This window comes from Echiichthys vipera (genome assembly GCF_963691815.1).
Source record: "Echiichthys vipera genome assembly, chromosome: X".
NCBI classification, from domain to species: Eukaryota; Metazoa; Chordata; class Actinopteri; order Perciformes; family Trachinidae; genus Echiichthys; species Echiichthys vipera.
Genome location: NC_139825.1, coordinates 41,274,538 through 41,301,573, shown reverse-complemented (window position 1 = coordinate 41,301,573; position 27,036 = coordinate 41,274,538). Strand labels below are relative to the sequence as shown.

At 39.3% G+C, this 27,036-nt stretch overlaps 1 protein-coding gene across 1 annotated transcript; it reads right to left on the bottom strand.

The window, feature by feature from the left end:
• Nucleotides 1-1,561: 1,561 nt before the first annotated feature.
• gxylt2 (glucoside xylosyltransferase 2) lies at nucleotides 1,562-27,036 on the bottom strand. The gene is made up of 7 exons (XM_083939881.1): nucleotides 26,649-27,036; nucleotides 16,859-17,057; nucleotides 14,792-14,923; nucleotides 7,941-8,192; nucleotides 7,498-7,621; nucleotides 4,582-4,754; nucleotides 1,562-2,749 (listed from the first exon to the last, which is right to left on the bottom strand). The coding sequence occupies exons 1-7, from the start codon at nucleotides 26,927-26,929 to the stop codon at nucleotides 2,573-2,575; spliced, it is 1,338 nt and encodes a 445-aa protein (XP_083796007.1). The 5' UTR covers nucleotides 26,930-27,036; the 3' UTR covers nucleotides 1,562-2,572.

Genomic DNA, 27,036 nt, shown 5'->3' with positions numbered 1-27,036 from the left:
TGTTTTTTTAAATAACCAAGGCACTTCAACAAAAACCTTTATTTAAAAAAAAAAGAAAAAACGTGAGCAAAATTAGAGATCAGTAACTACTGTGTTAAAAGAGAAGATTTGAAAAATTGGGATTAAAAAATGAATAGGAAGTGTAGAGGCCCTTGCTTTGAATGACTTCAGCACATCTGCGCCCACAGGACATCACTAGTTTCTCACACTGCTCTGGTTTGATCTTGGTCCATTCTTCTTCAGTCTCTTCCACAGTTTGGTAACTGTAGTGGGTTTCTTAGCCATTGCTTTGTTGAAAAGGAATTTCCAGAGATCCTCTATGAGGTTTAGATCTGGACTCTGGGCTGTTCATTTTATTGTTTCAATATTCTTAGCTTCAAGGAACTGCGTAACCTTTTGCAGTCTGACATTGTCTTGCATGAGAATTGCAGCTGATTGGGGGACAATTGCAGTGAAGATGAATTGGAGGGGGTTCACAAACATTTGCATTCACCCTGCCATGCAGCTGTACAAGAGGCCCAACTCCTGCTGCAGAAAACATCCCCCAACCATGACACTTCCTCCTCCAAATTGAAATTACATCTTTACACACTTTGGGTTCAGTATTTACCCAGTCCCAGTCAATTTTGCTAAACAATGATGTTTTAGACATACAAAATGTCAGTAGCTAGTGTGTAATAAGAGGAAGTACAATATATGTATATATATATAAAGAATTCATTACCTGTTTTCAACTGATGGTCCTTACATAGTGACAAATAGCATATAATAACAACAGTTGTTTAATGAAATGGTTTATGCATGTGTCAGTCTGTGAATGCTGAATCCATCAAACAGTCTCTGTTTCAGCAGTTTGTGCATGAAATATAGTCTCCCTGCATTATTCACTTTTAAAATTAAGAAGTCACTGAATATTAACTTAAGTCAAAGCAACTGGGTCATGACTACAAACACTTGAGTTGAATTGGAGTGTCACTATTGACCAGAGCTGTTATTATAAAAATTGGCCGACCTTGAACTCCTCATTCAGGCTGCTGATGGGGAGCTTCAGCTTGATGTTCTGGCAATACAGGGCGATGCTGCTCAGGCTTCTAGGTAGGCCCAGCCATTTCCGTAGAAACCTGCTGACTCGCCTTTCAAAGCCCTCGATGGTGGAGATTGGAACCTCATAGATCAGAAGGGGCCAGAGGATTCGTGGGAGGATGCCGGGTTGATAAATCAACCCTTTTAGCTACAATATTCCTCAAACATTAAAATATATATTACCACCATAAGCCATTATGGTGTCACACATACAGTGGTAAATTCAGTTATGTCCTGTTTCCGAATGTTCTTATGTTAAGTATGAAACCAAACTAAACATAAATACAGATGCTTATGTTAATACAAATCAATTGTGTTGTGATCCAGGACTTACCTTTCCAGTTGCTCAGGCATCAACAGTGCGTACCCAAAATGTGTATTCTCATTGCATATATGCTTGTGAGAATGCATGTATCCATTTGTATTGCTTTAGTATATTCCAATTCCCATAACAAGACTCAGTAAATTGCATTGATTTATTTAGAAACACGTGGACTGTGCGGCCATCAGTTTCCAGGTTGAATGATATATTTAGATCATTACATCACATTGAAAGTAATGCTGCTAAAACATGTGACTCGTGTTCACAACAGGTCATTCATCATATTACAAACTAAGATACCCTCTCAAACACACACATCTATATCACTCATTTTCGTGTTATAGTTAACATTGCAGACATGAATATTTACAGTATATGACACATAATCAGCTGTGGTATGTCACTACTTTTAAATTCTAGCACTTTTGGTTCACTCAAACAGTGAAGCATGTAATGCTGACATATTGCATACAAACAACCATCCAGTCCTAATATTCTAAAAAGTGCATTTTAACATTTGGTTTGTAACATAAAAGTATGCATTTCCTCTGCTGTGCTGTTTTTAATACTGTCATGTGGCATTTGGCAACACCTCTTCTCATTCACTAAAGCTCATATTTCAAGGTATTTGCTGGTAAAACATTCAAATTATTTTAGAAGAGCAGTTTATGAATCTACTACTTCAAGTAGTAAAACATTCCAAGTCCACTGTTGACATTGTTTAGTGTACACCACATTCATGAGGGGAAAAATTAAGGTAGATACACAAATATGCCTGAAATGTTGCTCTTAGCCTACACTTGAGATGAAGAGCTCATACTTTCATAATGCCTGATTTTAAAAATGTGTGCAGTCTTTTTTTCACTGTCACTTTCAACCATTCTCATACATTTCACAATCGATCATAACTTGGATGTGAAAAGTTCAAGAAGGCAATAAGGCAAACCTATTCTACGGCATCACTGACCAGCACTGTATGCTTGTCTGTACATATATTCTTATTACTCATACCATGGTTAGACGATCATAATGTTCATAAGACCAGTCCAGGAAGTGTGAGTATAAAAAAACTACAAACACAGAGCCAACAGTTCAACAAGCTGCTATGACACATAATCCACAGCAATATGATGTTGTCAGATAAAACAGAGTCCATTTCTCCATCAGTTATTTGTGCGGTCTGACGTGTCGGACCACTTTATCCTCAAACACCTTCTTCATTGTCTTTTCTATCTGCTTGAGGAAGACTTGAGGAACCCGTCCACACAGGGTGTTGACTGTGTCCAGGAACTTGGTTTGGATAGGGTAGAACAGCGACTGGAACATGTTGTCCTCAAAGGGAAACTGCAGGCACAGAGTCATTGTCCTGTGTCAGTTCTGATCCCAAAGCTATTTCAGTTTGATAGTGTTTTTAATGGAATATATCCCAGACTAAATGGTATTTATGAATTCTGTCAGCAGGGGTGGGGTGGTGGTGTTCTGTATTAATCACAAATTATGACCTAGCTCGTCTTTAAGAGGCTTATCTCAGCAGAGCAGGGGGGAACTGACTCTGCTGCGGGAGAAAACTAATTCTAAATTTAAAAAGTGACCCAGATTGTTTAATGCAAGCAAGAGAGAATGTGTATCACAGAGTAAATACTCAAAGCTGCTGCTTTTCTGCGTAGAGGTCATTAAAAGAACAGTCCAACATTTTGGGGAAATGTGCTTCATTGCATTATCTAGAGTCAGATGAAAATAGGGCAGGATAATATGGCCAAAACCTTCTATCCTGATATAGGTAATTTAATATCTTGATAACGTTATATCACAATATAGCATGTTTTTCTTATAATTCAATAAGTATGAAATAAACAAAAGGCAAAACAATGTACTGTTGTGGATGGGGACGGCAGAAAAACACATTTTTAGTCACTTACAAAAGGCTAACGCAGCTCATAGAAACCCACTTAAACTATCCAAAAGATCCTTTTAATATCAATAGATTTTTAGTTGTTGGGAGTGGATAGCGCTAGGCTAGCAGTTCCCCCCTGCTTCCAGTGTTTCGGCTCAGCTAGGCTAAACATGTCAGACTGTATTAAGAAGCACATAGTTGACGTTTATATTGAGCTTTTACCTGATTCTGGTGAAACAGTAAATGAGTATTTACCAAAATATTCTTCTTTATTTTAGGTATATTCTCATTGCTTATATATGGTTTGAAGGACTTTGAGAGACTATGGAGGAAAGTAGCTGTATAGGTCTTAATGTTTGTAGAGAATGTTTAGTTGCATCCGCTGTAGCCACGTAATACTCATAATTACTCAAAATACCATGACCTTTGCTTGAATATATAACTAAGGAATCAAATACAATTATATACTAAGTCGGGCTTATTACTTAATATATTGTAATACTACTCATACTCTTCCAATGTACATCCTCAGCAGACCTGGTTTACAGCAGATAATTTGATGTGCCATAGCAGGAAAAGCATAGGTAAAATTAGTAATACTACATTGTAGAAATACTCTGTTACAAGTAAAAGTCCTGCATTCAAACTTTTACTGAAGCGAAAGTAAAAAGCTATTACCATCAATCATATATATTTAATATTGGATTAGGCTAATTATTGATGCATTAACGTGTTCATCACTTTAATGCTGCAGCTGGTAAAGGTGAAAAAAAGTGAGCTAATTTTCATGACTTGAGATACTGATGGGTAGTTTAATCTGTAATCATACATAATCATTTACTAGTTGATCATATTTAGTTTTAATAATCTGAATCGTCAAAGTAACTAAAGCCATCAGATAAATATGTAGTGCAGTTAAAAGTAGAATATTTCCCTCTGAGATGGAGTGGAAGTAGCATAAAATGGAAATTCCTAGTACATCAAAATTGTACAGTACACAAGTACAGTACTTAGTAAGTGTACTTAGTTACTTTCCACCACTGCTAATATGTTTGTTTATGTTCATTTCAATCAATAAAAAACGAAAAAACACATGAATGAAAATGTTTCCACTGTTTTCTATCGAAGCTTATTAGTTGTGGATGACTTCTATATATATATATATATATATATATATATATATATATATATATATATATGTGCGGTTTCAACAGAGGGTGCTATGCATCAATATCATCATACTGTGTCATTAAATAGTTGAGAATCCTACAGGTACACTTACATCACGTATTGCATCATAGACTACTTTAAACGCGGGCTGCTTGTCATCATGATACACTCCACGGTTGCCATGGAGGATGGACACGCCCTCCTCTTCAGCCCCTTTACAGTTACTCCCATACATACAGTGATCTGGCCTGTAGTTCCACTGGCAGGGAAAGATGAAGAGAAATTCTGGGGAAAAACAACACACAAGAACACATAATTTATACGTGTTACACCAAAGGACAGTTTCAAAGGCAGGTTTGTGACTAGATTGATTGTTTGATTCCCCTGAAAATATATAATAAAAGCTGGACAAAGAACTTACATATCTGTCCTTCCTTAAAGTTAATAGAGGTTTATGCCAAAAATACCCACATATGCATAGAATACCCCCTTTCCTCCATTTCGCCTGGTTTATTAGAGTAATAAAATATCCACATGCAAATGTGGCCACAGTTCCCATAGGTTTGTATGACTGGACTTTGGAAAAATATGCAAATTGTATGTTTTTGAAATTATGTAGTGTGAAACAAAAATGTAGGCACCAGCCAGTAGTAGGATGTAGGTGTAGATGTAGGAGGATATGTCATCCCATGATGGATGCATCAATACGGATACAGTGTTCCAGGGTAGAGCACCATTCACTCTTATGACGAATAACTCAAAACTAATGTTCAGATCAGACTGGTGCTTTTTTGAATACACAGTATATTGCACCTTATGTTTTTCTCAATTCTGCTCAAAGTGGCTTGTCTGCCACACATGAACAATTCAGACACTATAAAGAAAAATAATAAAAGGATGGAAGACTAGTTGGAAACAAAGATTGCAAAATGGCAGCCTCTTCTGCCAGCTTGATTGTTTTCTCCTATCTATTTATTTATTTGCACATAAACAAAGACAGCAAAAACACACTCTTTATATGCAAGAAATGCTTGAGCAAAGCAATAAACCTCCAGCTGCTCCAGTACAGCAGCTACATGGCTCATGGTTATTACACTACAGCTGTGAGGTGGGGAAGTGTTATGCTGTATGAATATAAAGAAATATAAAAATAACCATATTTTGATGTATATGTTTGGTCATTTGAACCTTTTATAGTGATATTTTACAATATATACAGTAGTATATTTAATAGGCTCTGGTCTTTGCACAGTATGTGATCTATATGGTAAGGTAAACCTTCATTAATCCCCGGAGGAAAATTCTAGTGTCATAGTAGCAATAAGAATAATACACAGGAGAGGTACAGGTAAGAATAAAAGTATAGAACCAAACCAAGATAATAAGAATAAATGACCGCCTTGCTGTTGTATGCCTCCACCAGCCAATAAAGTTTCAGTTTACATCAAAACTGTCCAAACCTACATTACATATGTATGGATAACTGTTATCCATCATGGATAATCCTCTCCACCCTCTCCAACTCACACTGGTCAGACAGCGGAGCAGCTTCTCCAAGAGGCTGCTTCAGCTTCACTGTCGTAGCAACAGATACAGGAAATCTTTCCTGCCACAATCCATCACTGTATATAATAACTCTCTCACCTCTGCCTGACAGAGAACTCTGCTCTCTCTACTGTTTTGTTGTATATATTATTATTGTTATAGTATATTTTGCTAATTTTGTTGTATATATTATTATTGTTTATTGTTTATAGCACACTGTGCACTGTATATACACACTATGTATATATTGGATTCTATGTATGTTATGTACAAAGTGTTTATTTGCTGACCCACTACTGCTGTTACAAAATCATTTCCCAGTCTGGGATCATTAAAGTAATTCTATTATATTCTATTTAAAACTTAGAAGGAATTTAACGAAAGGTATTAGGTGTATTTCTTAGCGACATGTTGATGCTTCACACACACACATCTTCAACCCGGCAACACAGAAGATCTCTACAATCAACACAGTTTCAAGATTAGTTTCAGCAGTTCAGCAACCGACCGAATGTCTCACCTTCTGTTCCTGAAATATGGTGTTGAATAAAGGACAGAAACATTTCGATCTTACAGTGAAGTTGACCTGTGACTTTTAGGATTTTATCCTATTAGACATTTGTGTGAAATGTTGTCATAATTAGTGTAGAAATTCTTGATTTATGGCCAAAAATATATTTTTTGTAAGGTAGAGTGACCTTGAGTTATAAAATCTAATAAGTCCATCGTTGTTTTGTGCCAAATTTGGGGGAAATCGCTCCAGGGGTTCCTGAGATATTACATTCACGTACGTATGGTTGGACAACCTGAAAACATATTGCCACCAGCCATGGCTGTTGTCGGTGCAGAGGCATAATAAGAATAAAGTAAATCACTGGGAAACTTGCTCAAGATACAGTAGACTAAGAAACAGATCACTGAATGAATGAGTGAACATAATATGTGCAGTCTGATTGTCCATCAGTTCCTGATCTGAGGAGAGTTTGCAGTCTTCAGAAGCTTTTCCTGATTACAGAATAAGCAAAAAGAAGTCACAACAGTTCTTACAGATTAACTTAAATATCCTGCAGAGAGTGATCTTGAAGTCATACCACGTAAAACAAACACTTTATTGGCTGTATTTTGAAGCCAGTGATGTCAGCCCTGCCATAGCTCTGAGCACACCCACATCTGGCTGCTACAGCTGGAACTCAGTCTGCTGCTGCCTTCAGCCTTGTGTGTTTACTGATCCACACTCATAATGTAGACTGGCGTATCAAGGGGGAAATAAGACACACTTTATGTGAACATGTTGAGCATGTGAAACTACAATTCCTAATGGATATATATACACATTTTCATATATTGATTGTCTTTTGTGGGCCTTCAACAGAGCATTTTAAAGCCTTTTTTGGGGGGATACATAATGTGTTTTTCTTGTGATAAGATGTTTTCTTATGATCAATTTCAATGATTTATATACACTGCCGAAAAAGGACTGTACCTGGATTGTAGTGAAAGATAATGTTGAGGAGGTCCTGGTCTCCCCAGGTGATGTGGTTCTTGTACTTCTGATAGAGTGGATGTAGAATATCTTCCCATGACAAGCCAGTGGGGATCATACTGTTCTGAAATACCAGCAACAACGTTCACTCGCAAAGAGCTCAAGAGCAATTCTTTTCCACAATACACATCATCAAAGGAGTAGCACATTTACATTTCCACTTCCATTTGCAATCTGCTAGCAGTGTTAAGAGCTGGAGAGCTGCTAAATTGAGTTCTGAGGGCAGAAATCTGTGCTTTGAGCACAGTAATCAGAACGCAGCCCACTCAGAGCATTGCGACTTAAGCTCAAAGAAAACAACATTTCCAATGCAAAAAGGAAATCACAGCTCAAGCGTTTAACTGATCAGAGTGTGAGGAAATATGGCTATGTTTTGACCTTACTTTAAACATTGTGCTGCGGATCCTAGTGAGATTCATTAGCATGACACCAGAGTTGACCCCTGTGACTCCATAGAAAGGGTGGCGAGCAAAGCGGCTGTACCAGCCAATCTTTGGGACCTCGTGCTCTGGGGCCATTGCTGCCAGCTGGGTGCTGTTGAAGGACTTCAGGAGACTCCAGATATCATCCATGGGCCGCAGGAACAGCACATCAGTGTCTACGTAGAGTAACGAGTCCACATCTTTCAGGATGACCTGGAAGGACACAATTACATTCGTCATTAGAATATTCAGGATTCATTTCAAGAACTAGAATGGACATTACTACACCAAGTAATACGCATATATACAAATATACATACAAATAAATGAATACACCTGTTGTTGGAACATGGTCTCAAATACTTTTTTTGCCAATGTCTCTATATACCTGTATATTAGAATACACTCTCTATCATGTTCACCTCTTTCGCACAAAGAACTGGCTCTCCCGTACAACCACTCACATACTAATAAAACATAACTTTAAGGTATGCAAGGTTAAAATCAGAAGAACTAAATGTTACTAATTTAAAGTGTGATTTAAGGCAGTGGTTCCAAACTGTTTTGATCAGGGCTACCCCCCACAGCCTTCACTCTTAATATTATACATAACTGTCAATATTTAGGTTGGTTGGTCAGCAATCATACTACTTCTACTACTACTGCTATTATTATTTGGAGTGAAGCTGAATGGTTCAACCATTTACCATTTAGCTACTTTTAGCCAACTATTTTAACATGAATTTAACTAGTTAAGTTAAGCTAATTATTTGAACTGTTCAATCTACTTTTAGCGAAGTACTTAAACAATTTATGCATTAAGTTTAAGTATTTCAATTGTTATACATTACTTTGGATACATTAACTATTTATTTATAATATTTACTGTTTAAACGTTGTTTACTGTTTTGTGCTCGCTTGCTAACCACTTTTCATCCACATTACTGCAACATGTAGTGTTCAAGTGTTACAGCTGACATGTTCTTTTAGTCAAAGCATGAGTTCAGTTTTTTCAAATTAGTTGAGCTGCTCCACAATCATTTCCAAGTGACCCCTCGCAACAGCATAAGTGGAAATCAGGGACTTTAAATATAGTTCATCATTAAATATTTTCCCCATTTCAGAAAGAGTTGACAACCTTGGATTTTTGTCCATTACTGTTGCTAGCATGAATGATAACGTTAATAACAATTGGAGTGATGAAACCAAAAAATAAAGTCAATAAAAAGACGGAGGTTATCTGTGAAAGAGCATCTTACAATTCATATATCATCAAACATTGATTGCAAGAAATGCTGACTTCCACTGTCTGATAAGAACAATAAGAAGAGACAATTACTTCCTTTATCCACTGATGAATTGTGCTGCCAATGCACCACAGACAAATTACAGGCCAGTTTGGCTGAGATAAGTCTTGCTGAAGTCTTATTTGAGAGTTTAAACTAAGGTGAGGATGTCATTTTATTTCGCAAATGTAATGGTCTGCCTCCAAATAACGTCTGCACACCTGCACAAATATATTGGCAATCACGGTTGTTGGTAACACTTAATTTGAAAGGGTGTGCATATGACTATGACATGACACATATTATGAATATGAAGGAGTCTTCATGAATTTTTATGACTGTTGTCATTAAGTGTCAATCTGTAAATTATAACCCTTTTGTGCAAAGTTGACATTGTTTGCGATGTCTGTGTTAAGTCTAATTCACATTGAGCAAGAAAACATAATCTGTCATAAATATTTCATAGCAGTGTGAATTATGTATTAACAGTATATCAAGCTGTCCAAAGTGGTTGGTTTTGACATTGCCTATCATGAGACCATTATAAATGTGTCATGAATATTTTCCTTGACCTGAAGTAATGTGGCGCCATGTGGAATTGTCATTAAGATGTTGTTAAATGTTAAGGCTTTAAGATGACAGGGAATACAGTACAGATGTGATAATTAGGATTGATATGAGATACATAGACAAAAAAATAGACAAACCTAAAAATCAACTTTGCATTGAAAGTGTCATAATTTACAGAATGACACTTAAAGACAACATCCATAAAGACTCCTCCATGTTCATGACAGGTGTCATGTCAGTCTTATGCACACCCCTTCAAATAAAGTGATCGACCAACTCTAATCCAGACTGCTAACTGAGATGATTAAGTCTGAGGTGCAGGATCAATAAAACCAGAAGACCTTAAAGCCAGAGGGTAGAGTTGAGTGGAAGTAAGAAACCACGTCACCATGCTGCAGTGTGTTGGAGCATGGCTCTGTTGGATCATGTCGCTGACAGCAGCGAGGAGCAGGTGCTGGTGTGTGAGAAAAATCAACAGTCGATACCAACAAACCCAAATGGAGCAGTAACCAACTGTTTCAACAGCCTCATTTTATGTGTATATCCACAACTATGCAATAATGGCCACTCTGGAGTGAGTAGGAGAACACAGATCTATCAATATTAATGGTGTTTGCAAACTGGGGGTTTTACTCTTCATGGATTATAAACTGTTTTCTCTTAAAGCTTGTATCTTTTTTAACCTTAAATAAATCAACCATGTACATTATATTGAATATCTATTGTGTAGCGACTCAAGTATTGTAAAACCCACAAAAAATGATAAAGATATAACACCTCAGCTTAGTGTTGTTGATCAAACACTACAGAAAGCTGTTAATGACTAATCTCACTAAACTGTAATTAATCAAAATGAAAAGCACTAAAATATTGACCTTGTTTCACATCTACAAGTAATTACTTTCAAATGTCAGTGTCAATACATAATGATTGGCCACCCAAAGTCGGGTATCGAGGAGCACAGAGATAAAACAAGACTGGCACAACGCCACCTTGTTCCTCCCACGCCCAGACCAGACCCCCAGAACCATCTAACCCCCCCGTTGCTTGATTCTCTCCTGACTCAAAACATGGGGAGGTGGAGAATCATCGACAAAAATATGGCGATGTAGTGTTTGGTTGCACTGCCCCACTACTCTGTGGGGGAAAAAAGCACACTACTGGAAATGTTACATGATTTTAACAATATCAAGCAAGTAACAAGGACATAGGATTGTTGTTATTTGCTCCCCCTCACTTGTTTTTCTACCCCTCTGCTCTCACTCAGGTGCTTCTGATCTGAAGGTGGCCCTGCCCCTTGTATTTAAGGGAAGCTGGAGGAGAAGGAGCCCTCTTTGAAACCTAAAGCAGCTATTTCATGTTTTAGCCTCTATGCTTTTATGCTTTTATGTTTTAGTCCCTCGTGTTTTTAGCCTCCAAATTTTAACCCTTTACTGTTTTAGGCAACAGTTTTTAATCTCCAGTGTTTCCACAGGGGGCCTGCCAGACTGGGAGTTGTCTCTGGTCTGGCCGCGGGGGGTGCTGTCCCGTGGACGGTTCCGGCACGGGCCGCTAGAGGGCTCTGCACTTTGGTGCGGAGGCTCCTGTCTGCCCAGTTTGGGGTGGTCTCCGTGGCGGTGCTCCCTGCGACCTTGGACTGGGACCTCTCCCAGTGTGGTTGGCCCCCCAAAAGGTAGCTTCCTCTAGACTCCTCTGTACCTCAGGTCTCGCTGCCCGGCCATGTCTCTGTAGTGACAGCTAGTGTTGGTGTAGGTGTGAGTCTGTGTGTCTGTGTGTCAGCGTGGCTGTGTGTGTTTATGTGAATGTGTGAATGAACGTATACATTTGTGTGTGTTTCTGTGCATGACTCAGGGGGTGGGAGGGTTGGGTTCTTTTAACTTTCTTCTCCTGATTTTATTTGATGTTTCTCTTTTTCTGTACATCTCTGTGAGGCACTTTGCAATACTTTTCTGTATGAAAAGCGCCATATAAATAAAGATTGATTTGATTAGGTTGATTTGATTCATGACTGTTAAAAATGTTTCTTTTCTTTTGCTCCTTATAGCTCTGGATCCATCGGCCCTTGTTGGTTGGCCCAGGCTTCCTCTATTCTTTTGTTCTTTTTTGACAGACCTCCAGACTCCTATTGTGTTGGTTACCTTATGGCAGTTCTGTAAAATAAACATTTTGCTTCAAAACTAATCCTTGGATTATGGTGTCCATTCTATATGCTATATATATGGAAAAATACATTTCATTTTTATGTTGTTTCAAGTTGTTTTCTTTGTGGTCTAGCAGTAGGTGTCACTCAGCTAGACATATTGCATGCCCTATTGACCTATTTAGTAAACTAAGCTAATAAATAAATATAGAAGACACCTGCAAGCAGAGCTATGCTGATTGGATTATCACAACACTGACGCATTGGCAGCCTTAGCTATGTTGCGCCCTCCCAAGGGCGTCATAAATGCCTCTTGAAAAAGGCCCCCAGATGCCCCCTGCTGCTGTTATTTTGAAGCGGTCTGGTGAAGGAATTTCCTTGTGGATTATTAAAGGTCTTATCTTAAGGCCACCACTGCATAAAAGCATCTGAGAACAGTGTATGGAAGTATTTTGGAGTGCTAACATTAAGGGTCTAGTTTGTTTGACCAGTGTGAGTACAACTGTACCACGCTTAAGCAGTGGCACTGTTGAGTGGTGGGCTTCGGCACAGCACGATTGCACATGTACGAGCACAAGCATGCGTACAATAGTGCTGTAGCGATACACTAATCTCATGATACGATACAAGATATTCAGCTCAAGATACAATATATATCACAATATTTATCCAACAATACAATTCAAATTAATACGATATGATATAATACGATACGCTTACATCATTTTCTGAAATATTTTAAAGGGACGGTGGGATTTTGGTGACATCTTGTGAATGTTCCATTGACTGAATAAAAACTGAAAGAATCAATTACACAATATATGGCTCTGACTGGACAACAGAGATGGTCACAAGTAAAAAAAATTTGGTCCAAGTCAAGTCTCAAGTCTCTGAGCAAAGCAGCAAATCCTAATCAAGTCTCTTATAGTTTTAATAAATAATTAAACGGAGTTGAGTGCAACCATGTTGTATAATTGCAAAGTCCCAACTAATGACATCTTCATTCAATCATTAGATGATTTTAAAACTTGGAGGAAGACACATCTAGCTGTAGATATTCTGCATTATATATTCGTGATTATGCTCGATTTTGATGTATATTTGCTTTTTTCACGTTATTCAATATATTTTTTATTGTATTACAGTCATGTATTATATAGTGGCTGCTCATTATGTTTGTCACGTTAGTCGTTCTGCTGTCTGTCGCAGGGCACTCTGAAAAAATATTCTTAATGTCAGCGAGCTCTTTCTGTGAAATAAATAAAAAATCCTCCAGCCTCTCAAACGCAGTGTAAAGGTTAAAGCTAATAATGCAGTAACATAATCGCTATGTGGTCAACAGTAAACCTGTAACACTAACTTGCCTTTAGCTGACATTAATAATTAATGAGTAGTTCTCCCGGATTAACGCCGATAGCCAGCAGATGGAGGCAGCACCGGCAAGAAAACACTTTTCAAAATGATGTAATTTAATGAACGCCAATCTATAAATGAATCTCTCACAAAGCTAACATTAGTAGCAAGGTAAAGTTGATCATTTGTGCAGCTGAGCTTAACCGATGTTGCATTCTGTGATTCTTTTGTTTCGGCTGTGCCTGAAGTTATTAACGGTAATGGAACTGCAGCAGCAGGTGAGGTGCTCTCCGTGTCATCTGTCATCTCAAGCATGATCTCAAACCCCATCTGTGCTGGACAGACAGCTAGAAATGCTCTACAGCGACACTAGCGGCTGGCGGACCTAATAGCTCTTCCTGCAAAGCGAACAGGGATGGAAATGGGCAGTGAGCAGAGTGATTTGAATGGGACCTAATGTATCGATAATTAAAATCGATACTTTCTTTCTTCTTATATCGCAGAATCGATAAAATCCTACAGCCCTAGCTTACGAGTAGGAGCACTGGCATTGACGCGTTCCTGAGACTATTTATATATTTATAACATGTAAAATAACAATAATAGATCAAAAACAGTTGGACAAAACTCAACCTCCGAGGGGTTATGTGGTATAAGCAAGAAGCAATTGTGCCATGGCTAAGATCTTTTCAAGTAATGCGAATACAGGCCGTTCTGGGGCCCAGGAGAGGGGGATGAATCCCCCTAAAGCATGGCACAGATCATCTGGACCAAATGTGAGTGGACCATTAGTTCAAAGCAGCTTCATAGCAGAATGAGACCAGTGGAAACAAAAGCAGCACCCATGACAATGTCTATAAACACCTTAAGTTACTGTTAGTTTACTTTGTTAAGTTCCCATAGTGGAAACACCAAACTATTTTTCACTGAGTGATCCACAACATATGTGCAGGGCTGACCCCTTTACGAATAGTTGGATTTGGATTATTCCAGCATTTCCTGCCAAAACATCTGTGGAAGAATGTGATGGTACTTATCAGAATGGGCCAATCCAGCCCTCACATAAGTCAGACTATTGTAGAGGCAGAAAGACTGCAAGGTTCTCAAAAGATATCCCTGATAAAGTGAATAGTCAATGTTCATTGATTGTCTTAAAGCAAGTGAAATCACCTATGGATCTGTCTGACCTGCAATTTGGTTATTACATGGTAAGTAGTTATTTCAATGCAGACCAGACAAAAAAGAAAATCAATAGCCAAGCACAGCCTTCACGTAATGAAATCAGCGGTAAGTCTTCATCAATAATCACATAGGTATTGAATTATAACCTTTAGAAGAGATAAGATAAAAAGGTAAAATATTTAAGTAGAAAATGAAATGGATTGATGACATTTTTCCTTAACAGTGGTTGATGACATTATGCATGGTGAGAATATGGGAGGAGATAAGAGCTGCAGCCTTACAGGGAGGAAGAGTCTCTGAGCAGCGCAGGGCTTGAAGAGCTTCTTCCATTCCTCAGCATTCCCCACGGAGAAGGTGATGGGGTAGATCCTGTACTGGAACTTGGCTGAGATGGAGCGAGGCCACTGGTTCAGCTGCAACATATCACATTTAATACAGAGGAAGTGTCTAAAGGATCTCTTAAAAGAATGAGTAAGTGTGTGAGAAAGAGCCACTATAAATAAATAAACATGATTCTGAAAGCTAATCTCTCTCTTTTCACGGACTTATCACCGTAAAATGTCTCGTAAAGACATCCATTTAAAAACAATAAAGTCATGTCTCCTGGTGCTGTGTGGTTGTGCATGAAACAAACGCAAAAGCCAGCTGTTGTTTAATTAAAAAGCTACAGTCTAAACAATGGAAGGCACCCACTAAAACTCCATGGTGTATCTGAAGCGTGTGTTATCTGAACCGTACGGCGTCGTAGAGTCCCTCTATAATCATCAGTTTAACAGTTTGGCCCTGAAAAGCGTAAGAGCGCTGCAAGCTATTGGCAGTGTTTGTGCTGACTAGGACAAGAAATCAAAGGAGATTATGGACAACCCTTCTAACTCACTCAACACGCATACCCCATGTCTTTTACAATGTGGCTGGACATAAGCTCCTTTCTGTACATACCCAGCATATTTGCCCTCTTTAGGGCTGAATGATTAATTGCATTTGCAATATTATTGCGATACAATAAAACACAATTTTATAACCGCAAGTGACGCGATTACACAGGTTACGTGATACACAAGTGAGGGGAGCACTTGGTTCCAAGAACAAGCATCAGTCACGCTGCACTTTAACCTGGTGCGCAATGGCCTCAAGCTCGACGGAAGAGTCAGAAAATGATACAGTGGAGATCCCTCCGGACAAGGATCATTGACAGAAATATTTGAAAGTGTCACTTCATATGAACGCAATTCAATACAGAGAGAGAGGAGCGTGTGTGTGTGTGTATCAGTAAGATTCTCCTGCATAATCAGAATCAGAAATGCTTTAATGATCCCAGGGGGAAATGAATTGGTTTATATACATATCATTTTAAGTTACTTTTTCTGCAGTGTTTAAAAAGTGCATGCCATAGGTTTATACTTTAAAACATTTTTACAATGCCTTTGTTACAAAGACACTTTTGTCTGTGTGATTTGTTACAGACTTGACACCAACCTTATTTGATAGTTTGTTTTATATAGTTAAATAAAATAAATATTTCAAATCATGCTTTATTTAATTCTAACAAATAGGCACATTTAATGCTAAATGTGTCTAATGTATTGGTGTTTAAATTAAAATCATTAATAACTTTATTTTTGAGAAGGAAAAAAAAGAAAAGAATAACAGGATAAAATCATTTTTTTAAAATTGCATATTAAATCGCAGTTGCAATATTGCAGGGGGAAAAAAATCTCAATTAGATTATTTCCCCGAATTTTTTAGCTCTAGCCCTCTTATCTAGGCCTGACTACCACAACTCCTTGTCTGCCACAAGGCGATTTTCAACACATGGCAATGATTGGCCCTACACATGACGGCAAGCTCATAGCTTTACAGTTTGGTTTCAAAGCCATTTAACGTCCTTTAGGTGCTGTTTAAGGTCCATTAATAAAAGTGATGCTAATAGACTGTTAGTTACAATATCAGTGAAACTAATCAAAATCATACCAGGCACCTCTGTAAAGGTGACTTTGAAGTGCTCGGGAAAAAGCAGTGTGTCTTGGTGATATATTACTTCCCCCGCCTTGAGATAAAAGGGTTATGTGTCTGCGAGTGAGTCAGAGAAACAGAGTTAAAACTGCTCTGATCTTGATATCATCTATTACAAAGAGAGGGGGAATGTTTAACACGCAGCGGATTGAATCAGTAGTCAAGGACTCACTAAAGAAGTATATATATGTATATATATATACATAAATATATAGAAAATAGAAAATAACCCAAATCAAGTTTAGCCTATAGCCAAAGTCTCTGTGGCACTACATTTGATCTGTAAAAACCTACACTGTATACAATTGTACATCAGGCCAGTGGAGGGTTCTTACCCTTTCTTCAAACTGCGGGGCCAAAGGGTCCTCAGCAAAAATGTGAAACGTGATCCTCTTAAGGCTGAACAGGAGGGCTGATTTGACCATGGTGAGGGTCTCGTCCAGACGATTACCACAGGCCACCACAGCCAGGTGCATGACCACCTCCGCCCGTTTGCGCCTGGTCACAGATCGGGCAACATTATTCCGCGTTTTACTAAAAAAAAAAAAAAAGAAGACATGCAAAAGACAGGGATGAGAAGTGTACACAACTGCTACCGTCAAGTCCAAGATTAAAATGGGCCCCATTCAAACAGATGAGAAGTTTTTCTTCACCCAACAGTGGTTTCAGATCGAAATGGGCCAAGGTCATGTGTAGAGAGGGGGTTTGGATCTGCTGAATATCACTGAGTTTCCCTCACTCGTCACCTGTAAATTGGCATGTGTTCTGCAGTGCTTGGGAAAAGCAGTTGTACTATACAAGAGACGTAGTGATGACATAAATTCAAAGAGAAACTGTAATTAAATTCCATAGGTTTGACCAATATGGAAATTTGAAAGTAATACCCAAATTTCTGATTTACTAAACTTACCAACTCTGATAGTTTGTGCCAATATACAATACTAGCACATACATACATGCGCATGAACACTTTGATACAAAAAACAAAACAAAAAAGCAATTCAGCACTTCCTTCTATACTTTGAAAAGCCTATAAAACATGAACACCCTGAACCCCCCGTTGTAACTAGGGTAGTTATTAACCTCCTGCTCCTTAAAATCTCCTGTTGCTTAAACCTTTTTTTCACTGTACAAAAGCATACCCTTGTCCACTTTATTGCTTGTATTAAAGAAAACATTTAAACCTGAAGCACATTTTTTCCAGTTGCATGTTTCCATCAAATGGAAAAGATGTGTTTTGTATTGCTTATACACATTTCTCTGTAATTCAGTCTGACATATTTCAATGACAACATGTGTGACAACTGGGGATTTAGCTTTAGGCACTTGAATGAAGCTCGGCTGCTCAACATGCAATTATAGACTCAGTGGTAGGACTAAAAGTTCAGACCAATATTGTGAGGTTAAAAAGAAAATTGTTTCATAAGAAATCACCCAGGGTCTGTATTGGTGATCTACATAATATTAAACTACATAATAACAGATGAATGTTGTTTTTATAGAAATGTAATCACATAAAATGACACAGGAGTTGCTTAATTTAACAGCATCTTCAATCCTTAATAGCACTTGGATAGTTTTCCATAGACAAAATGGAACAATTTAGCTCACGTTGACCATAGTAAGGTATTCCATGTGTAGTTTATGGCAAGTTTAAGGCATAGTTTATAGTTTAAGTGGCTTTATGTTTATTGATAATAGCTTCAGAGTTGTCACGCAAGTCAGGTCTGACAATGTTAAGTTTTGATATCTTCCGGACATTTATGTATTAGCTTGCCTTGAGCTAATTAGTTAGTTAGTTAGTTAAGCTTGCGTTAACAGACCAGCTGCTTCCTAGAAAGAGTAGAGACTTTACAGTGATACGTTTAAAACAATATGCGCTTAAGCTTGTCACACAACATTTAAGCAAGTGACGATTACAGGATGATAAATGGTAAAACATAATTTAACAGTAGAGCATCCAAGCTAACATTTGCTAACTTTAGTCACTATAAGCTAATGGTCATACCAGACCAAATCAGGCTGTAGCAGTAAAAACCCCAGAGTGTTCTTAATTGAGCAAGGGTTTTGTTGATATGAATTCAACTTTTCACTTGTAAGAGGAATAATGTTTTGTGTCCTTGTTTAGGTTATGAAGTCTTGCGTTTAGGTCCGTGTTTTTTCCGTGAGTCTGACCAGTATTTTTCAGCAGAATGGATTCAGGTAAAGTGATTTTAATGGGATGCTGATACATTGTACAATGAATATTTAATAATCCAAAATGCACTGTATCCATTAAATCAGAATACGGACTGGGTAATATCATGCCTTCAAATTGTGCAAATGTATCCATTAGAAACACTTGCATGGAAGTAAATCTGTGTCATCAGATTTTGAAACTTAAATGCCACTGAATTTCTGGCACTGAATATTTATGCATTGAAATTAGGTATCTGAATATTTTGACTCTTTATTTTTCAATGAACATAAATTCAACTGTAAAGAATTCAAGGTTAAAAAAATTCACCATTAAAAAAATCCAACATCAATTTCAATATACCTAATTCAGATGCAAAACAACCATTTTCAACAGGCCAAATTCAATGTATACATTTCAGTGTTCACATCCGTTTAACCAAGAAAGAGCAATCAATTCTAAATACTAGATCAAATGTATGTGACTGAGCAAGGAAAGCTGTAACACAAGTGGCTGCTAGTTGTTTAATTCCATCACATACTTTGGTTCTAATATATAAACATAATAAACTATGATCCACCATGCTTTCGTGACACAGATTTACTTCCAAACACTTTCATGTCAAATGCATCCAGAGCGCAGCAGCACATAAGCTCCTGTCAACATGTCACTGTTAAACAGTAATGACATGTCACTCCATTGTAGGACTGGTTTTCTGATTGCACATGAAACTGTGGAAAATCTAAGGAATCCAATGGTGCCAACCATGTCATGCTAGCTTGTCAGGGAGGGGGTTAAATAATGCTCAAACGTTAGTCAAAAACTGTCATGGCCATAATCCTCTGACCCAAGATATCTGAATGAAAATGTCACTAAATACTCACTGGCTGTAGAGGTTGTAGAGTTGCAGTGGTTTTGTGACTGAAATATCTCTAATCAAGTCAATAAAGAATGAAATCGTAACAGAAATTGAATTAATTCGGGAAATCAGTGGAGATACCTATCCCTAGGACATGGCCATTATTAAAAAAAACGAATTCTATTGCAATGCGTATCTTATCGTGCGTGGCATCTGTATTGCGATATCGTATCATGAGATTGTGGACAATACCCAGCCCTACTTCATGAACATGTCAGAAGCATGGAAATTCATTTTGGACTTCAAGAATCAAGATAGATGAAAACAAGCAAAGCATTCAAGAAAACAGCAGATCATCAAATTCATCCTCCTTTTTTAATGTGCCTTCATATATTGTTCAACACTACCATCCCACACTACTACTTATTTTCTTCTGTAGCTGTTCCCACTGTTCTTTGTTCTTCCAAGCTCAAAGTCCTTTATCGAATGCTTAAAATGTGCTCTCTCTGCAGAGCTAGTGCTGCTATGGTATTAAAATAAACTCGGAAATATCTCCCACTACGATGCAGAAACATTTGTTCAATGGGGGAGCCTGAAGCTGAGGCCGACATCATCTACTTGTCATCCACATACACACCCTGCATGGGGCTGGTTGCAATAACAACATGTCCAACATGAATGTTCTCATAGCCGTAGGGAGAGAAGACTGGGAAACAAAAAAAACAACAGAGAACCTTTTCTCTCAGCATGTATCGTTATTTGGGAGAATAGTGGAAGGTAAATGGATTTACAACAAGACTGCATATTCCAATTGGCATGGCTCTCCTCTGAGTCTGGAGGAAGCAGAGTCGACCATAAAATGGATGGGAAGCGAGAAGAGTGAAATTTGACAGGTGGGCTTGGCAGTTTCCAAGCGTGACACTTCGTTTTCTGCATGGCTGAGGGACAATGATGAACCGCAGATTAGGATGAATGAGAAGGTGCTCAGAAATCTATCTGCCACGCTTCAAAGGCTGATGCTCTGTCATGGTTGTTGAACACACATTCCTATTTTCCCGTAGTAGATGCAACCCATATACCCCACACGGGTGTAATTACGCTGCACTTAGTCATGCAAAATAAATGCCCTTGAAGATTTCTGCATAAAATTGGCTGGACAAAAGACAAACACAAATTGCTTTGCTGCATAAAGCATGGGCTGCACACATGAGGTTTTGTGTCATGGCACTGTTTTCCACATCTGGAAGCAGTAAAAAAAAAAAAAGCACAGAAGAGGTACAAAAAGATTGAATTCATTACTGGCTGCAGAGTGAGCACATGAAGAGCCTTCTGCCTACAGAGCACCACAACCAACGCTTTTAAATCATGTAAGGAGGGGGAAAAGCAGCACCTTTGAAGATAATGTCAAAGAAAAATGTACATATACATAGTGAAGAGCCAGAGTACAAACTACACCAAAGAATACCTTGAAGGCATTTCATAAATCAGCATATAACTGGTGGACTCATATCCAACATGGTCACTTTGGTTAAGAACCAGTGGGTGTTGATTGAATACGTTCCCATCATGCCTTTCATCTACAGGGCAGTAAAACATAAGTTTGGGCGAGCTCTACTAAATTGTCAGGTGACGATGATTGCTCATAAATCCATTTGCACAGCACTGATGATTCAGAATTTTGACGCATTTAAGGGTACGTCCAAAAACAACATTTTTTTTCTCCGTTGTTCTTAAAAAGTTTTTCGTCCACACGGCCTCGGCTCAAGAAATATCTGCATCCATGCCAGGCCTGGATGTGGCGCTGTAACTGCCACAGAAATACACCAACAACGGAGAAAAAGAGACGGAGAGACGCTGTGTATAATAAAAACACTGGCGAGTTTCTTGCCAAATCTGGCGGTTTCCCAAATCCTCATCCATCCAAGAGAGAAATCTAGGGACTGTTTCTGGTGTTAATTGAGACTTTTGTGGTGTTTTGGAGTCTGATGCACAAATCACTCCGCAATTAGTGTCCTGATCGAGCAGGGGGTGCTGCTGCGAGCCCTTGTCCCGTTGTATTGCACTCACAGGCGAGCACAGATTTAGTGAGTTTTCCCACCTTCTTAGCAACTTTATTGATAAATGTCACTAGCGACCAGTTTAGCGACTTAGGGCGCACTCACACTGTCCTTCCGTACCGGGCCAAAACCGGTTTTTCAGCTAAAGCCTAGTGCGTTTGACCAGTGTGAGTGCACCCGCTCCGCGCATAACTGCGGACAGCGGGCCCTCCACGGCCCGCCTGAGAGAGGTGGGCTTTTGTAGAGCGTGTTTGCACATGTAGGAGCACGAGTGCGTGCACGTGTACGAGCATGAGCACGATGCCTACGGCGCTTCTGACGTCATTTATGTGCGCCTGTTTGGACATAGAAAATAGAAGGACGGACCATGCGCGGACATTTAACAACAACAACAATGGCGGTGAAAGGTTGGTCGGATGAAAATATTCAAAAACAGTCAGACAAGACGCACAAAAACTCAGAAGTCTATGGAAAGATTTGTAAACAAAAGGCGCATCGCGATGACGTCAATCAATGCGTGTGACGTGTTACGGCGTGATGACATATGGACAGCGTGAAGAATTTGCGCGAGGCCCAGGTACAAACCAGCCTGGGGCGCGTGGGGAGAGGGGGGAGGGGGAACAAGTACCGTAAAGTCCGGGGCGCGGTGCGGAAGGACAGTGTGAGTGCGCCCTTATTCAGAGCATCAGGGAAGTGGGAGAAATATCTGGTGTGTCTAATTCATTCCCATGCATGTCACTCAGAGTACAGTTCAGTCTGGGTCCATGTCTTTCTCCTCTCACGCAGCAGCACTGTTGTTGTTATGTGACGCCACGGGGGTTAGAGGCCGGAGGTGGGTCGATGACGGCATCATTTAACAAAGTATGCGGCTTCGCCCTCCAGACGACAACACCACGTTTCCAGACTCCGATAACGCCAGCTGCGTGTGGATTGTTGGACAAAATGATACTAAAGTTGTGCGGTTACAGGAAAACGCGTCTTCGTGTAGATGGGCCCTAAGCATGCGATGAATGCCACCACAAACCTGTGCCCGGCTGTTGGTGTGGACATCACGATGTTGGGCTGAGAGGCAATGAACGATGGCATCCTCCATTGATCCAATCCTAGATAAAGAAAATCCCACTCTTCCAAGATGTGAACCGCATGTCAATGAGAACCTACGGATGCTTCCTCAGACGGATTAACCGGATTCATCGATTGCATTTTTTAACAAGTTGCCAAGACGTGGCAGAGAGAGTTCTGAAACTGGAAAAAGTTGTAGCCACAGCCAGCTGATTCAAACTTTTATGGGAACCATATTATCTGTTTTCATTCCCTTAGCCTTATAAAATGATTTACAATCATCTGAACATCCAAAGCAAATATATCTCAATGTGTCAGCCCAACTCTTTATTCACCCAAGATGTGCTCATTAAACTGGATGACAGTCCATTTTAGAAGAGATTTTCTTTCATAGCACTCAAATATGTAACAAAAAAATCATAGACCTAAGAAGATCAAGCCAGGTCAATCATTCATCAAAGAATGTATTGTATAATACTAGGGATGTAATGTATACATTCTCCTTCCAAAGCATTCTGTAAAGGATGTTTGCATTGATGAACCCAATAATGACACGTTTGCCTAACACACAAATTAGATCTGCATCTTAGCACAAACTGAACATGGAGCAAGCACCACTGGGAAGGTTTGGGTAGTGAGAGTTGCTGTCTGTTAGGTAAACCATGCTAGCTGGGTTAGCCACTGGATGTATGGCTCCGTAGATTGTCTTTGGCATGGCAAACGCAAATAATAAAGTAGTGAGCCTGCACACTGATGTGTGTCATAGCATGGAACATTAATTGCATGCATTTTTACACTGCACAGCATATGCTGAGTGTTTATCCCATTGGCATGCTAGACCACCATATTCAGGCTAACTTATCTTCACTACTATACTTGGTATGGTGCCTCAGTTGATTCCAATCTATTGATCAGCTTATTTGTTACTCAATCAATCAATCAATCACTTTAGCATTTGCTGTATCAATAACTTATCTTCCAGGAAAACCTTGATTTCTTTAGGCATAACTTGGCTTTGACCTCCAAATCCTGCTCCTTAGAAATTATTTTAGCCAATGCAAGTATTTCTATCTTTTTAGTTTCTCCTTCCACACCCTCTATGACTCATTCACTAGTAAATTAAAAGTGAGTTAGCCAGTCTAACAGACAGATTCAACTGCCCTAAATGAGGCTCACACAAGCACCCCCTCCAACCACGTCAGGCTAAGCAGGCAAGCAGGAAGATTCGAAAACACTCCTAGCAGAGAGTGTTCAGTCATGCAAGATGACATTTTTATAGCTACGCATAATGCCACTGCCAGAGTGACTTCTTCACTGCGACCAGCGCTGCTGAACTATATTTGAGTTGACAAGGCAAGGGATTTCTTTCAACACAAAGTATCAACACCCATCTAATACTGTAAATATAGGCCTTAATTTGATGTAACAAGCATATAGAATGGTTTATGGTATTATTCTGCATCCAGAACATAGTCAAGGTAATAAAAAAAGAAGATCAAAGTGAATAACTGTATTTATAGCTGAAGGCTCTGTTTTGTGAGAATTATAATTACAGGTTTTGATATTGAGGGCTGCAGGTAGGGCCGGGTATAAGTATGCAATACCTTTAAGGTATTGACCGAAATAACCCAGTGCCAAGTAGTATCAAAACTTTCATTCAAAGGATACCTGCATTAAATCCTTTATATTCCCAGATCTAGAAAACAAACTACTTGGATGGTTTTGCTTATGAGTCAATCACGACAAGCCTTCTTCAATTTAATGCAACATGTAATTGGTCATTAGTACAGCAGCAACAACCCATACACTTGAGTGTGGTGTATTTAATGAAATTGGCAGTTCAGCATGCCAAGATGAGTATCGAATCAAGTAGGAAAAAAGGTATCAAATGTAGTACTCGATTGAAGAAGGCATATTTTATAAGTCTGTATCACTTTAAGGGTTCTGATATTGGTACTGGTAAAGGAATTTTTCACCGATACTCAGCCCTAACTGCAACCAACACTAGTTTTTATTATCCATATGTTAATATTTTTTTTTTAAGTGATTCACTGTTCAGTGTATTTAATGTTCAAAAGTAGTGAAAAATTCCAGTCAGAACTTCCTCGAGCCTGAGGGGAGAAAAGAAAAATAGAGAGAAGCAGCAAAATCTCATATGTGAATCTGGACCAGGAAATGTTTGGTGTTTGCTAAATGACCAAATTGGTGTAGATTATCTTTATGTCTTTCCACCAATAGATTAACCAAGTAAAGATGTTTGTCCCAAATCTGTATCTTCATTTTACACCCACAGCCAACGGTATGCTACAGTATATATGGTGTTTGTGGACAGATGGAGCTTTGCTCTCTATTTTTGGCCACAGGAAGTAGTGTGATGTGTCGAGAGGAAATGATATGATTAGGAAAAACAGGGATGTTTGTCTATTAAGCATGCTGCACAGGAAATCTGCCACTCATTTCAGAGTGTTAAACAACAAACGTCAAAAGGTACACACCTATTTAATACAATATTTTTGATACTAAAGTCAATGTTAATTAAAGATGTGGCATAGACAAAAAGCAATGAGTCAGGCCTCTGTATACTATCCCTATGATCCACAATAACAGAGCATTAGTACTGACTATTTTGCAAAGGCTTGTAAGTGTGTTACTAGAAAACTACACCCTATTGTTCAGATTCCTATGGCTTTTACACTCCCACCCTAACATCCATCTGATCAGCTCATGCAATTAAACATAGGAAGGCTTTTTGGAGGCTTTGGCCAGATGCTCAGTGTGTTTCTCTCTAATCGCAGAAGTCAGTGTAGAGCACTTTCTAAACCTGGTAGTGTCTTTTTACGGCCACCGTCGACCCCTTCCACCCCATCTCCCTTATCAGTGCTGGGCACACATGCAGGAGTGTGCTTTCAGGGAGGACGCAGAGGTCCTTTCTCAACGCAACGCCTTGATGGCTTTTATCTACAGAACAGTGTCCCAAACCTCCAGTCTGGATTTGGAGTAGAATATTGTTGCCTGCTGGCGTACCGGGTATCACCACGACCACAACGTGGCTATTATGGCAATGCTGGCATTCAGCCCAAGAGGAAACGTAAGGGATGTGTGAGGCTGAAATTAGAAAGCTGGAAGGCATGATAAAAACCTGTCCATCCTTGAACAGAAATAGCAACTGACAAACTGCTGCCTTTTGTCTAAATTTGAAAGGCTGCAAAGAGATGGTGACTTAATCAGATCATCTGCCAGGGTGCAACTTCTTTTAACCATCCAGAGAGGAAAATCACACCTGACAAGCTCTTCACTCCCACATAGACTGTTTTGGCGGACTTTGATGGGAGAACAGTCAACAGGATGGGTTTCCTTTTCTGTCATTTCCAGTTTTGCAGTGCAATTACTTTAACAGGCCACCACTCTGTGCTGAAGTGTGTTCCTCATTAATTGCAATTTATGTCTTTCAAGGTGACCTTTACCCATTTAAATCAACAGATGACTCAATCAAAGACCTAAAGGGTCAAATGATCAAGATTTAAAGGTCAGGTAATTATTTATCATTCTGCTGTGTTATTGTCTGATGTCCTCTCTGCAAATCCAGCCAATATTTCCACATTATCACATTAGTCATGCTCTCTACTCACATTCCCGTCAGACATTTGAGCAGTACAGCAGCATGATTCACAGTCCAATAAAAGAGGAAGAAATAATGGACATTAAATGCAGCAGATATGCATGTTTGAAGTGTACCTTGACAGATCAGACTATTGTGAAGCCAGCGTCCTTGAGCATAATGTTTGATGACGTCTGCTTCAAAGCATGATTAAACGCTCATTCTTCAACTTCCTAACGACAGGAAAGATGAGATCCAGCAACAACAAGTAGTTTATGCTGCTTTTTAGTGTGCACAAATGGAAACAGACGTGGAGGAAAAGGCTCATCCATTCTGCAAAACGACATAGGAGGAAGAAACAAACTCCCCTCACCTCTTTGCATTCACGCTGGCCCCTCTGTTGATCGCTTTCCCCTCTTTCCGTCCCTTGAGAGCTTCTTCCGCACGCACGCCGACTTTCGTGGAGGATTTCTTCGCAAACTTTGCAGCAACATCGCGCCCGAGCTCAGACCGGGAAGAGTAGCTGTCCTCCTCCTTCTGCTCTACAACTTCTTTCAACAACGGATCGTCCGCGGCGTTGCCCCCCAAAAAGTACAAAAGTAAGAAAACTCCGAAACACACGGCGATCACAACTACTTTGCAGTGGATCCGCATGGTGAAAGCGACTTGTTGCGGGTGGGAGAGGCAGACGAGACTCCGCTCATGTCTGCGGATGAGGGAGAGCAGCCACAGTTGACATTTTGTTGCCGCTACCCGCTCGC

Bases quoted from the DNA above. Each gene is read 5' to 3' on its own strand.
- gxylt2 (XM_083939881.1), bottom strand. From the start codon at position 26,929: ATGCGGATCCACTGCAAAGTAGTTGTGATCGCCGTGTGTTTCGGAGTT. The intron at 8,193-14,791 runs GTAAGGCTGCAG...GTGTCCTTCCAG, and splicing joins CTCAGAGACTCTTCCTCCCT to GTCATCCTGAAAGATGTGGA. The intron at 4,755-7,497 runs GTACAGTCCTTT...GTTTTTCCCCAG, and splicing joins TATCTTTCACTACAATCCAG to AATTTCTCTTCATCTTTCCC.